At 56.3% G+C, this 14,529-nt stretch overlaps 1 protein-coding gene across 1 annotated transcript; it reads right to left on the minus strand.

Annotated features, from left to right (window-relative positions):
- Nucleotides 1-1,254: 1,254 nt before the first annotated feature.
- PHYHIP (phytanoyl-CoA 2-hydroxylase interacting protein) lies at nucleotides 1,255-13,547 on the minus strand. Its single transcript, XM_047762301.1, has 5 exons — nucleotides 13,135-13,547; nucleotides 9,159-9,352; nucleotides 7,862-8,036; nucleotides 5,086-5,203; nucleotides 1,255-3,383 (listed from the first exon to the last, which is right to left on the minus strand). Exons 2-5 carry the CDS (start codon nucleotides 9,321-9,323, stop codon nucleotides 2,849-2,851), a joined length of 993 nt encoding a protein of 330 aa, XP_047618257.1. The 5' UTR covers nucleotides 9,324-9,352; nucleotides 13,135-13,547; the 3' UTR covers nucleotides 1,255-2,848.
- Nucleotides 13,548-14,529: the final 982 nt, after the last annotated feature.

Here is a 14,529-nt window from a genome sequence, read left to right on the forward strand (position 1 = left end):
GAAGAGGGAGGCGCAGGTTCTCGAGAGGAAACCTGCATGAAGCACCACCAACCCCATGAAGGGAAACCTGGGAGCCAGTCTCTCCTCCTAAGAACCTCAGAAGGGTTTGCAAAAGGAAGATTGAAGCATGTGTCTCTGGAAGACTCTGAAAACCCCTCAGCTAGTGTTGGGGGGAGTGGTCCTGCCCAGAGGCAGAAGGATGGACCCTGGAGGTCACTCCCCAACCTTGGAATCTTGGATTCCAAATATTCCCCACCACTCTTTTAAAATAAACCTCCTTGGCATTTGTGACTCCACAGCCCCCCCTGGTGTTATTCAAGAACTAGGCATGGCCAAGGTCAGCCAGAAGTGCCATGGACGCCCTTGGGAGGGCCACTGTGTCTAAGACCAGCCCCACCTGTCTTACCACCCCAGGTGGTCCCTAGCATACACTGCGGAGACAGGGCAGTGAAATGGGAAGATTCTAGCTTCTGAATCAAATCCTGGGCATTGCCACCTACTGGCTATAAGACATGGGCAAGCCTTTTAACCACTTTGTGCCTCAATTTCTTCATCTGTTAAATGGGAATAATACAGCTCAGAGCCATTATGAGGACTAGAGGAGCTGATGTGTGTGAAAGTACTTGGCTGGATGTCTGGCACATAGTAGACCCTCAGGAAGTGGCATGTGCCCGTCAGCTTTTCTTCCTAGTGCAAAGAGGCTGTGTCCCAAGCTTGGGATGACACATGTTCATTTGGCCCTGAGCCAGGCAATGTCAGGAAGGTGACTCTAATTTTTCTGGAGCTTTTCCACTCCAGCAGAGGATCATTTTAATAAGTCCATAATAATAGACACAGAGGTGACTCAGATCTGCAAAGGAGCCCTGCTGGAGAGGGGACACTCAGGCTCTGGGGGAGGGGAATTCAGTGGCATCCAGGTTTGATGCAGCGGCAGGCTGCTGCAGGGGCAGGGCTCCAAATGAGGTGGCCTGTCGACCTCAACTGGGCCTCCAGACTGCTATAGGTTCTCCCCTAAGAGCCCTCAGTCCTCCTATTGGCAAACTGCTGGGTAGCGCCGAGCGACCTCCAAAGTCCTTCCCAAGCTGGAAATACGGCTCTGCTCCTGGAGCCCTGCCACCCACAGTGAGATGTGTAACACCCTTGGAGATGGTTCTGGGTGGCCTGTCCTGGCGGGCATCCTCATTTGAGCTCCCCTGTGACTATACAGCTTCCCCCCCCCCCGCCCCTGCCCCCAAGCCCAAGGAGAGGCAGGGCTCTCAGGCCATGGTGGTTTTATTAATGCACAAGCACAGCACAGGCGGGTATGTCCCCAACCCAGGGCAGATACGGGGTAGGGGAGGGCAGCAGCCACCCCCTCAGCAGAGGGGAAAGGGACTGGGGCCCATGTCCTCTCCTCCATGCATCTCCCACCGCCCCCAGCCCTGATCCATGCCACTGAGACAGCTGATCACACCACTCCCTGTGGCTATAGAAGAGGCGACCAGCTGTCCCAACTGCCACTCACTGAGATATGGCCTTGTTGGCCTGCTGCCCTCTCATGTCCTTCATCACAGATATCAGGCTGTCACTGTGGGGGCTGCTCTCCTCACCTGATGTCACCACTTCGTCCCCCAAACAGCTGGCTGCCTTAGTGGACACTTCTCCCCATCACTCCACCCTATCTGCTGGTCTCCGGGGTCCACCCTCACCACTCCCACAAGCCCTACAAAAGTAGGAAACAGGTGAAAAGGCTGCGTGACCCAGGAAGGACTTCACCAAGAACTCCCCGGGGAGGGGGCTCTCCGCCAATAGGCTCGCTGCTCGGTGGGAAGCCGACAGTGCCAGTGGGCGGGGGGCCGCGAGGGGTGGCAGGCAGGGAAGCCACAGTCCAGATCACACACAGGCACAGTGCGGTGGCGGCACCGCGACAGAGAGAGAGAGCAAGCGCGCAGCCAGGCAGGGTGCCAGGACTCTGCGGGAACGCCCTCAACTTCCAGTTCAGCATCGGGTCCCCTCGGCGTGAGACTTCCCACTCCTTGCTAAGAAGGGGGGGTCCCTCTGGGTCTCAGGGGTCTCTTTCCCCCTCCTCGACCCCAGAGGCTGGCCACTGCAGATTCCGGCAGACCCCTTCCTCCCTCTGAGCAAGAGGAAAGTTCGGGGTTTATACCATCTCCAGACAGAAGGGGAAAACCTCAGCAGTCAGGTGCCCCCAAAGCCAAGAGAAAAGAGGGCCCTTTTCTAGGGGGGAAGCGGAGAAGGGGAGGGACAGCTCTCCCCATGCAGGAAGAGGGCGTTGCGGGGCAAGGAGGTGGGGTGGGATGGGGGTGGTCACAGCTGTGCAGAAGACTATTTATAGAGGGAAGCCCCAGGCCCAGCTCAAGGGGAGGGGCATTCTGTGATTGGCCCTGAGCGGGGTGGGTGGGGCTAAGGAAGATCACGCCCACAGCTCTCGCCTCACCTCTGGAGGCAGGCAAGCTACAAGTGGGCCTCGGAAAGGAGAGGCTTCCCGGGGAGAACCCTAGGTGGCAGATCTCCTGACATGGAGGCCTGGGATGAGGCAAGAAACAGCAGGGCAGGGAAACTAGAGGAACGGGGAAGTCTCCCGAAATCCACCCGCCCCCCACCCCCCACCTGCTGAGGCTAAGAAGCCTTCCCAACTCCACCAGGCATGGGTGGGCCATGCCTACCAAGGGGACCACCCTCTGTTGCCTCCAATGCGCTGGGGAGGGGAAGGGAAGAGGGAGATGGATGGCGTGGAGGGAGCAGGGGGGCAGGGGAGAGAAGGCCAGCTCCCTGCACCTATGCCTCCCATCACCGCCCCGTCTGCCATCTCTCCCTAGCCCCCCGCCCCCCAGCTCCCTAGGCGTCCCTAGCGGCCCACGCTGATGTTGCAGGTCTTGCAGCTGGGGTCTTTCTTGGCATCCGCAGTGGAGAGGCTCATGAGCTGGTGCCCACTGATCTCCCCCAGGGTGCCCAGGGACAGGTCGACGGGCTCAGTGTAGATGATCTCCAGGATGAGGTCCTGGGCGTGGCGGAAGACCAGCTCCCCGTCCTCCACGCTGCAGGTCAGGAACTTGTTGCAGGCAATGTCTAAGAGGGGCAGGCGGTCACGGCAGAAGCGGTCCCCCAGGGAGCCCTTGGGGGCCAGCACCAGGATGGCGTAGTGGTAGGCCGTGTACATACAGTAGAAGTCCGCAAAGTAGAGGTTGGTGCTGGGGTTGAAAAGGCGCTGGGCGGGGATCTGGAAGCGCCAGCGGCCATAGGGGGAGTCCTGCGGGGGCTGGCCTGTGTTGAACTCCGTGTTGCAGCTGAAGAAGACGCCGTGGAGCATGCCGCTGGTAGGGGAGCCGTGGCTGCCGCTGTTGTCCTTCAGGTAGGGCTGCAGCATGTTCCCGCAGTGGGTCCTGCCCACCCCAGGGAGAAATGCCAAGGGGAAGAGAAAATGCCATTGTTAGCTGGACTGAGGCTTGATTGCTGCGTGCGACCAAGAAGGGAGTCCGCCCAGCTCCCAGCTCTCCCACCAGCTACCGCCTCCACCAGTCACAAATAGAGCATTCCAGAATGCGAGAGAAGGGAGGGCCCTGGAGATGGGCTGATCCAGCCCACTCCTTCACGGAGGAGAGATCTGAACCTGCCACTCCTCAGCTTAAAACCCTTTGATGGGACTTGCACAAAAAGCAAAGTCATGAAGATCTGGTCTTTGTGGCCCCACCTCCCACCACCCCCATTACCCTCAGGTAACAGGCTCCAGCAGGGCGGGAATGCACCCAAGCTCTTTCCTGCCTCTGTATCCTTGCAGTGCTCTTCCTTCTGCCTGGACCGCCCTTCCCACCTTTCTCCACCTGGCCTGGCAAACTTCTAATCATCCCCCTGAGGCCCAACACAGGTGTCCCCTCGTCTCTAAAACCTTCTAGGAACAGCATGCACTTACATTCAACACAATTTTGACCACCTAACACGTGCAGAATGCTGAACTCACCAATCGTGCATACTTATTTCAAGACCCTGGAGGTTTGCAAAGTGGGGCGGGAGGGGTACTGTACCTTTATTCATCTTTACATTCTGGCACGTATGGGTACTCTCTGTCTCTCCCTTGCTTACTGGTTAGAGACGCCCAAAGCGGGCCAGTGTCCTCACCACTCACCTCACCTATGGCCTCTCTTCTTGAGTACAAACACCAGCATGGGGACGATGGGCAGCCCGGGGTCCTGGCTCACTCTTACCTGGTCCTGACTGTCTTAAGTAACTAGTGACTTGCTGGCACTCTGGGCCTCAGGCCTCCCCATATGTAGGCTGAGGGTGTTGGATCAGATCACCAATTTTCAAACATTTTTTATCTCTCTCTCCTTTTTTTTTTTTTGGCCATACCAGCAGCATGTGGAAGTTCCCAGGCCAAGGATCAAACCTGTGCCACAGTTTTGATTTACACCTGGCAACACCGGGTCCTTAACCTGCTGCACCACAGGGGAACTTCCTTCAAACATTTTTTTTTTTTTTAAGATTTCAGATATTCAAACTGAATCCCTCTCTTTTATCCCTAAAGAAAATTACACACAGGCAGGTCACAGGCAATAAAACTGAAGTGGCTCTGATTGGATGTCGGGAGCAGGGCTTAGCAGGCCTCAACCTCTGATTTCTTCAGCAGCACCCACCTCAGCACCACCCTAAAGGGTGCCCTGAGAGCCTTCCCTGGAGCCCTCAGGCTTCCCTGAACACAGATTGAAGACCATGGCTCTCCATGCTCAGAACCCCCTCACCACCGCCCTTGGGACCCAGGCCTGAATTGGAGGGACAGCTGACCTGCAGCCTTAGAAGCCAGTGAAAGGAACTCTCTGAAAGGAGGATCGAATCCAGGACCTTATTTATTCAGTCCTGTTAGCACAGTACCCCCAGGCAGTCCCATCCTGAGAGCCCTCTCCTTCCCGGGGGCCCAACGTCCCCCCAGAGCCAGCCTGGGTTCTGATGGGGTGAGGACTCCAGAGCAGGGTCTGGCAACTGACTGGGTGGAAGTGACATCAGACCACCAGCATGATGGCAGAGCCAGGGGAGGAAGGGGAGGCCTGGCAGGCCCTGGGGGCAGGGGGGATGTGGGGTGCTGCAACGTACCTGGCGTGCTGGAAGTACTCCTTGTGATGGTTTCGGTAGAAGACGGAGAAGCGGAGCATGCGGCCGGCAATCTGCTCAGCCTTCTCCTGCAGCTGGGCCAGGTGCTCCTTGGCATAATCTGCAAGAGGCCAGGTGGATGAGCTGAGGGTCAGGTAGGGGACCACAGCCTCCCCCCACCCTGCCCCCACCCCAGATCACCGAGTGCTTCAATGCCCATCTGTCCTCAGGGCACAGGGGAGACCAAACAGTCACAGCAGCTCAGACCAGATAGGAAGGGGTCCTCAGGGCACAGGGGAGACCAAACAGTCCACAGCAGCTCAGACCAGATAGGAAGGGGCCCACCTCGCCTGGCTGGGGATTGATTCCTGGTTGCTGTCTGTCCTTGTCACTTCTGCAACCCTATTGCAAGAGGCTCAGAGCTCTGCATCAGCAAAGGGCAGAGGGCTGCCCAGTTATTCAGTCATTTGCAGGCCCCGAGGGCCATAATCCCAGATCACCCTTGTGTGAAAAGAGGACCAAGAGGCAAAGGAAGAATTGAGAGAAGAGACCGAGGTCCCCCGGAGAGAGCGCCTCAAGTCTGGCAGTAGGAGGCCACCAGCACCGCCACATGGGAGCCAGCTGTAATTTCAGGTGGGGGCTCATGCGAAAACTGCAGAGAACCAAGATGAATGTTTAGCCAAGCCAGGGTCTGGGGCATCCCAGGAGAAAGAGGGAGTGTGGAAACAGGTGAGTAAAATTGGATTCTGTGGGCCAGGGCCGGAGGCTGGAGTCCTGGGGCCCAGGCAGGGCTGCCCCTAGCCTAGAAGTGCCTTTGCACAGAGTAGGAAAATGTGCCCTTTCCTGCTTGCTGATACAGCCCTGGCCAGGGTGCTGGGTTGGCAATTGCAGCCATCCCCAGCTCCCCAGTGTTAGCGAACTCCCACTCCATGTAGAATTCCTGGGTAAACCAAGAGGCTTTCCTTCCAAGGTGCAGGAGCACCTCCAGAGAGTGGGTTTTGCAGACGAGCTAAGAAAAAAACACTACTTGGAGTTCCTGCTGTGGCTCAGCAGGTTACGAAACCAACTTGTTTCCATGAGGCTGCAGGTCTGATCCCTGGCCTTGCTCAGTGGTTAAGGATCCAGTGTTGCCATGAGTTGCAGTGTAGGTCACAGATGCCACTTGAATCTGGTGTTGCTGTGGCATAGGCCGGCACCTGCAGCTCCAATTCTACCCCTAGCATGGGAACTTCCATATGCCTCAGGTGCAGCCCTAAAAAGACAAAAAAAAGAAAAAGGAGGATTTCCTGCTGTGGCACAGTGGTAACGAATCCAACTAGGAACCATGAGGTTGTGGGTTTGATCTCTGGCCTCCCTCAGTGGGTTTAGGATCTGCTGTGAGCTTTGGTGTAGGTCGTAGATGCGGCTCAGATCCTATGCTGTTGTGGCTGTGGAGTAGGCCGGCAGCTGGAGCTCCGATTAGACCCCTAGCCTGGGAACCTCCATGTGCCGCATGTGTGGCCCTAAAAAGAAAAAAAAGAAGAAGAAAGAAAAAAAAAAACCCCACAATTCAAAAGAGGAAGGCAGGTCAAGGAGACTCTGGGGACAGACCTTGGCAGAGGATGGAACTAGCAGCCTCCGAGACCTGAGGCTAAGAGTGTTCCTGCCCCTTCCTTGTGGCAGAGGGCAATCTGGGGCAAATTCTCCCCGTGGACACCAGAAGAGTGCAATATTATGGGGCAGATCCTGGGTCATCAGTGACCAAGTTCACAGAAGCCTGGTGTTGTTCATGCTGGAACTTGCAAGCTAAGTTCTGCTAGGCCAGTTTGTAAGATAAGTTTTCCCAGGCCAAGTGGAGGCCCAGGACAAACAAAATAAGATCATTGTCCATTGACCAATGATCAGTAAACAAAATGTGGTCCATCCACACAATGGGATATTATTCAGCCTTAAAAAGGAAAGAAATTGTGACACACGCTGCAACACAGATGAACCTTGAGGACATCGTACTAAATGAATAAGGCAATCCATGCTGTACAGCATTGGGAACTAGAGCTAGTCACTTATGATGGAACATGATAGAGGATAATGTGAGAAGTAAGCATGTCTATATGTGTGACTGGGTCACTTTGCTGTACAGTAGAAACTGATGGGACACTGTAAACCAACTGTAACAGGGAAAATAAAAGCATTAAAAGTAAATTAAAAAAAAATAAAGACAAGACCAATAGAATAAAAATGAATAAATAAATGAATAAGGCAATCACAGAAGAGCAAATACTGTATGATTCCCCTCACAGGAGGTCCCAAGAGTAGTCAGATTTACAGTGGAGGGTAGCTGCCCGGGCCTGGAGTGAGGGGGGAATGGGGAGCTGTTGGTTATGGCCATAGCCTTTCAGTTTGGGAAGATGAAAAAGTTCTGGAGATGGATTGCCGGCCAGCGTGAAGGTACGCAACCCTGCTGGACTCTAACGGAAAAAATGGCTGAGATGGTAAAATTTATGTTACGTGCATTTTACCACCATTATACTTGCCCCAAGGCAGAAAAGCAACTCCATTCCTTTCTGGAAACGGAATTGTCAACGTAATTAGCAGTGCTCACTTCTGCCTCCTGCATCACACCACAGGCTTGGTGGGGGCGGGCAGGGGTGGGTCTCATCCATGGAGGTCTCCCTGGTGGCCAAAGCATGGTGTCTGTATATGGCAGCTGCTCCTAAGTGCCTGCTGGGTTAAGATGAAGTCCCCTCCTTGACCGTCATTAAACCAAGCGTGCCAACGCAGCAGGACGGTAGGGCCTCACCTCCCGTGCAGAACTCGACCGTCTCACTCCAGCCAGACACCAGGTACTCCCCATCGCTCTGCTTCACGGCCGTCTGCACCGCCACGCTGTACTCCGTGCGGGGGCTCAGGAACCAGTGGCCTCTCACTGTCATGGGCAGTGGTACGGCCTTGGCCACCAGCTTGGTGGGGACATCCTGAGAAAACGGGACGCAGACCGAGAGCCAAGAGTCAAATTGGGGGGTCAGGCCCACACTTAGCCTTCCTCTAGGCCTCCCACTCCCCAGGGGCCGCCTTCCTGTGAGGAGGGCCAGATTCAGGGGCCCGGTGGCCCGGCCACCATTTTCCTGCAGAAGCAAGCAGTGGCCGTTGGGAAGGCCGTACAGACTCTCCCCCACCTGCACCGCCTTAACCCACATGCCCGTTCTCTTGGGAACTGAAGAGAAAGGCCACTGGGGTGGAGACCCGCAAAGTTGAGGGCGGGGAGACCTTCATTTTCGAGGGAGACTTCGGGAGCGCTGCACACTGCAGTGCCGTCTCCACGGCAACGGCAAATGCTGAGAAGCCAGGGAGGAAGGGAAAATATGCCTTAGTCTTTGGGGGGGGAAGGGTTAAGGGGGTGGCGTTGAACATTCACGTCACCGTGGCAACTGGCCTGCCAAAAGACACCCAGATCGGAGAGCCGGCTCCAAAGAGAGAGGGTGAGTAACCCACACGATGCGGTCGTCGTGGGAACCAGCTCCTTCCCACCTCACTCTTCCCCCGCCTCTCTGACAGCTCGAGAAGATGGGAGCCTTCCTCCTGCACTGCCTCGAACCCAGGGAAAGGACACCCTGGCCAGCGGAGGATTCTCCATCCCTCTTCTAAACGCGGCAGAGGCTAGGCCAGAGGGCCAGAGAGCAGCACAGGGGCCTGTGGGGGAATCACTGAGGACCAAGCAAAGGGGCCCATGGCCCCTGTGGCCCACCCAGTCAATAACAAAGCTGCTTCCGAAGCCGGGGGCTTTGTCGGACCCTGAGACGCCATCCTCAGGTGTGACTGCAGTGGCCCCACCCCGTGTGAAGGCCCAGCTGTGATGCTGATAACGGTGTTGGCCGTGTGCTGGGCCCAGGCCAGACAGGGCACAGACGTGACCTCAGTGAAGCCTCTCGCAAGCTGGCGTTATTACTATTCCCTTTTTAGCAGTGGAGGAAAGAGGTTAAATAACCTTCCCGAGACTACAGAGGAAGAGCTGGACTTGAGTCAGGCCTTTCCGACTCGCAGTTGTCACCTGCCTCCTTCAAAGGCAAGTGCTGGAAAGAGGGGCCCTGGGCACTCACCCGATGCTTGAACTTGTTGGAGTTCTTATTCTCCTTCTTGTTCAGGTCAATGAAGTAGTGGGTGACCCGCTCCAGGTCGCTGTTCTCCATGGCCCAGGAGATGCGGAAGGAGTCGCAGGTGATATTGTTGACCTCGATGCTGTGGGGCGTGGACAGCAGCTCCATGCTCCCCACTGGTTTGGCTTCTGTACAGACTGAGGGGAGAGGAGAACTCGGCACCTCCCTCCCCACCACAGAACCTTCTAGAAAGTCTGTCTCCCAACATCCCTTGCAAGGTGGAACCTTGAGGAGCCATCCTGCGCACCTGCCTCATCAATTCTGATGGGAAGATTGCACAGGGAAGACTGGAGGGGTGGGACCGAAGGTGAGCTGGGGTGTCCCCCTTGTGGGCTCTTGGCTCTCCTCAGAGGGGTCTGCAGAGCAGACGGCACCTGACAGGTGGCGGAGGCAGTGGGAATGCTGCAGACGCTGGGTGGGACAGATTTGCAGCAGATGGAGCCGAGGAGGGGGGCCCTCAGCCAGAAGGCGTGAAAAGAGAAAGGAGTGGGGTGGAGAGAACAGGGCGAGGCGGCGTGGGAGAGGCAGGAAGCGCCCACCAGGGAGACCGGCAGAGGGCACCGGCAGAGGGCACCGGCAGCCAAGAGGCCCAGGGTGCCAGGGCTTTCAGGCTCAGGTCCCCGCCTCCCTGGGGGTGACTCAGCAAGGGTCACCATGACACAGGGCTGGGAGTACAAGTGCCACAGAGATGATGTGGGTCTACTGGTCGGGGGGCGGGGGGGGGGGGGGAGAGGGTAGCCGGGCCATGGCTCCTGTTCACCTGTAACTCTTCAACTCTTATTTTTCTTTCGGCAGATCCTCTGTTGCTTGACTCTTAAATTACTGGTTTTTACCCGTACACCTATTGCAGGCCAACTATGCACTAATAATGTCACAGACATCATCTCATGCAAGCCTCATAGTAAGTAGGTAGGTAGTATTTTTTTCTTTTTTGTTTTTTTAGGGCCACACCCAAGGCATATGGAGGTTCCCAGGCTAGGGATCTAATCGGAGCTACAGCTGCCAGCCTACACCATAGCCACAGCAACGCCAGATCCAATCCGAGTCTACGACGTACACCACAGCTCACGGCAACGCCAGATCCTTAACACACTGAGCAAGGCCAGGGATGGAACCTGTGTCCTCATGGATGCTAGTCAGATTCGTTTCTGCTGAGCCACCACGGGAACTCCAGTCAGTAATATTAATATCCCCATTTCACAGATGCAGTGGCTGAGGTGGGGGGGGGACTAAGATGCCAAAGGTCACACAGCTGGAAATAATTTAAACTCAGGTATGTCTGACTCCGGAGCCCAAACTCTTTATCATGAAGCTAAGGTTGTGTCCCCTCGTGTGTGTGACACGTGGGGCATGTGTGTCTGCACAGATGCACATGGGTTTACCATGATTTCTTTTTCCTCCTTCTATCCTTCCCTCTCAAGGAATTGTCTTTTCTCTCACCTCCCTCTCTCACTGCTTTGCTTCTACCCCTGGCTGCTCTTCCAGGTGTGAAGGAACCATACCACCATCACTCTCACCTGTGCTTTAGCTAGGATGAGGTGACTCTGGCCTTGACTTTGGCCTGGCTCACGGGAGCACTGGGGAACAGGGTGGGGAAGTGAGAGGGAGGCAGAGGGACTGTCTCTGCGCCAGGACTGTGAATGTGGTTGGACTTTCTCCCGGGGCACATGCGTAGTACCCCATCGGGCTCATGCTTTCCGGGGTCTTCCTCAAGCCCCGTACCAGCACCCCTCACATTTCTGGAGTGTCGTCTCCTTTTCTCTGCCTTCCCTCTGCCTCGCCTAGGGTGAGGGTACCTTGTGCCTTCACACAGGTACTTCTATTTATAGCTTCCAGAAGATCCAACCCACACTTTCCCATCAATTAAGCCTGCTCTAGAGCCTGACACCCTAAATTAAACCATGGGCTCCTTGGGCAGCGGGCACAGGGCAAAGGATATGGGTGATGACCCTCACCTGTCCCAGGCTGTCACCAGAGTCCTTGTTCCATCTTAGCTTTCCACCCTAAAGTGTGTGTTGACCTGTTGTGAAGTTCAGCCAAATACCAGTGGCTTCGTGCATGGGGAATCCTACAGTAAATAAGCACAGGGGTGCTACCAGGTCCACACCAAAATAAAACAGAATGGGATCAAGTGTCTAGAAACCACTGTATGATAATAAACCTCTTAGTAATTCATGGGGACCGGTGTGGAGCGGGGGTGGGAGCTGCCATCCCTCGGGCTCCTGGTGAGGTGCTCTCTCAGGAGACATATGTGTGCCCCCCACAGGCACACACAGGCACACCCACACACCCCAACACAGACACACCTGCCCCAGAGGGCCTGAGCAGCCACCTCCCACCCATGTAGGACCCAGTCTATGCCTACCTCAGGGGCTGGACGCCTATTCCCACCCCACACCCCTCTTGTCAGAGTCTTCCCAGAGGGGCAGCCGTGTTTGCTGGCAGGGGTCTCCAGGACCTGGCTCCGCCTTTCCTCTCTACGGTTCTAGGAGAGCTCAGATCCTACCCCCCGTCCATGCTAGCTTTGGGGAGGGGTGGAAGCGAGTGACACTGGGAGAACAATAAAGCCTGTGGACAAGGGTGGGTGTGCACCCAGGTCTCCAAGCCCAGATGAGGGGGAAAGGCAGGGTTTGAGGGATGGGCTGAGACAACACCTGAGAAACACCCACAGTCCCATGTAACCCACCCCGAGGCAACCGTTTACACACCCACACACAGGCAGTCACACAGGCACAGGCACTGGGTATGCCCACCCACACCTGCCGCACACCATGGCACACACCTCCTCAGACAGCCTCGCCCCACACACTCACCTACCCACTCAGGTAGCTCCCACCTTCTGCATTCTAAGAATGTCCCACAGTTGTCCCTCTACAAGCTGTCACCTGCACACAGACCCACACATGTTCACGTCTGCAGACGCTCACATATGCACACACGCCCTCCCACAAGCCATATTTGGAGAAGAAAGGAGGCCACAGGCACCAGCATGTATGCGTGCCACCTCCATGGAGGCATGTAACCCCTCCGCCCGCTTGCACATGCATGTGCAATTGCACACATGTCAACGTGGGCCCATATTCTGGTATCCTCTCTCACGGCTTTTCCAGGCTCAAAGACACAGACTTGGAAAATGTGTTTGTCTCTGCCAGGCTCTGCCAGCCCTGATCCTTCACATGCCAACAGGTTTGCGCACCTCCGCGGGCCTGCCCATGGACCACGGCTTCTGCCTACACTCTCCGCCAACGCCCCCTTCTGCTCTGGAGTTGTGTCTCCCCACATAGAAACCCTCTGGTCGCATGCACTCCCCCCACCCAACAACGTGCCCCTCCCCACGCATGACCAGTGATATGTCCACCCCTAAATATACTGCCTCATACCACCCACACAGCACTGCCCACCCCCTCAGGCTACTCAGATAAGTGATCCCTCCCCACCATGGACCTCACATGTGCAAGAAACGTATGTTCCTAGACATGCAACACAGCAGTCGAAAGCTACACAGGAGCCTAAGTGCAAGCACACAAAACTATGTACGCAAGCAAGCCTCCAGTGCCCCGGCAAGCAGGCACTCACACTGAGCACACTGATACTCCCGGCCCATGCCCATTCAGAAGAGCCATCATAGCCAGAGGTAACACGTCCCCCCACCCTGCTGTCCCCGATGGCATCACTGACTGCAGCAGAATGGTCACAGGGTGACTGTGGTGCCCTGGGGATCAGGTCCAGCTGTGAACCCCTTTGCCAAGGGCCTGGGGGAAAAGGGACAAGGTCGTCAGCCCCAGCAATCCCAGGTGGGCACTGTGGACAGTGGCAGGACCCTGGTGCCCCCAGGTCCTAGCCCGCAGCCGCCTGAGTCTCTCTCGGAATTTACAGCAGGATGCTCTGGATTGGGGGGGTGGGGGGGAACAACACTCACCTGGCTTCACCGGGCTCTGCAGAGGAAGATCTGGAAGGCAAGGAGGGGAGAGAGCTCTGGGTGGACGGGCTCCCCAGGCAGAGGGGCACAGCCGGACGCCTGGGTCACAGGCAACAGCGCTCACTCACTCCCCTGGCTCCTCTCGAGGCTGCCAAGAAGGCTTCTTCCATGCCCCGCAGGCAGCTCCTGCCTGGCTCTGCGCACAATGCTGCTGCCCCCGGAGAGGCGATGTTCCCAGTCGAGCTCCAGGAGAGAAGCAAGAGCGAAATCAAAGCGGCGTGGATGAGAGAGAGGCAGAGAAGGCGAGAAAGAACGAGAGCCAGACCGAATCTGGCTCCACCAATGGGATCAGTGGCTGCCCAGCGTCAGGTGACAGTAAGCAAGCTTGGTCCCTGCTCGCCTGGGCTGGTGGGAGGGGGAGAGGGCACAGAGTCTCCCAGGGAGCTACACCGATGTCCGCCGAGACAGCAGCAGCGATCACCTTTCCCCCATTTTCTCAGGACAAGCTGCCCTGAGAAGTCCCTCCAGCACACCCCTGGTAGGGACTCTCTCACTTGAAGGCAGCCCCCAAACTTTAGGATGCTGGGAGAGGGGTGGGGCTTAGCCCAAGAGCTCGGGGTGCCAAAGCAATTGGGGGATGGGGAGGGGGGCTGTGAAGAGAAAGGGTCCCCCAGGGATTTGGGAGCAGCCAGGGATGGGGGAGGGAGGGAGATTTTGTCTACAGTCTGGATTCTCTCCTCAGGGCCTTTTGCTGATCCATGGCTCCATTTTCTTACCAACTCTATCAAGAGCTATCAGACCTGCAGCTCCAGGGCCCCCTGATTGCCTAGGGAGAATGTCTGGCTGCTTATGTTTCCCAGGGAGAGAGATGAGAGAGTGAAGGTGTGGGGCAGGGAAGGGTGAGCCGAGGCAAGAAAGTGGGGGTGGGAGGAACACACAGAGCCTGGAGTGTTCTCATCCCAGCCAACCCCCTGAGCTCAGAGGAGCCAAGCCCTGAACACCTCAGCCAGAGAGATTGCTATCTTCCTTCTTCTTCTTCTTCCTCTTCTTCTTTTTTTTTTTGTCTTTTTGTCTTTTTAGGGCCACACATGCAGCATATGGAGGTTCCCAGGCTAGGGATCGAATCAAAGCTAGAGCTGCCGGCCTACACCAGAGCCACAGCAACATGGGATCCGAGCCGCATCTGTGACCTACACCACAGCTCACAGCAATGCCAGATCCTTAACCCACCGAGGGAGGCCAGGGATTGAACCCCAAACCTCATGGTTCCTAGTCGGATTCATTTCTGCTGCACCGCAACGGGAACTCCTGACTTCTTGACAGGAAGCTTTTCTACACCAAGAAATAAGGACCCTGAGGATGCCACCATGAATGACACTCAGGGAAATCTGAATC

Source organism: Phacochoerus africanus, chromosome 15 (assembly GCF_016906955.1).
Source record: "Phacochoerus africanus isolate WHEZ1 chromosome 15, ROS_Pafr_v1, whole genome shotgun sequence".
Lineage (NCBI taxonomy): Eukaryota > Metazoa > Chordata > Mammalia > Artiodactyla > Suidae > Phacochoerus > Phacochoerus africanus.

Coding starts and splice junctions, on each gene's coding strand:
- PHYHIP (XM_047762301.1), bottom strand. CDS start 9,323: ATGGAGCTGCTGTCCACGCCCCACAGCATCGAGGTCAACAATATCACC. Junction 8,037..9,158: donor CCAACAAGTTCAAGCATCGG/GTGAGTGCCCAG, acceptor CCGTTTTCTCAG/GATGTCCCCACCAAGCTGGT. Junction 3,384..5,085: donor GAGTACTTCCAGCACGCCAG/GTACGTTGCAGC, acceptor TGGGGTGGGCAG/GACCCACTGCGGGAACATGC.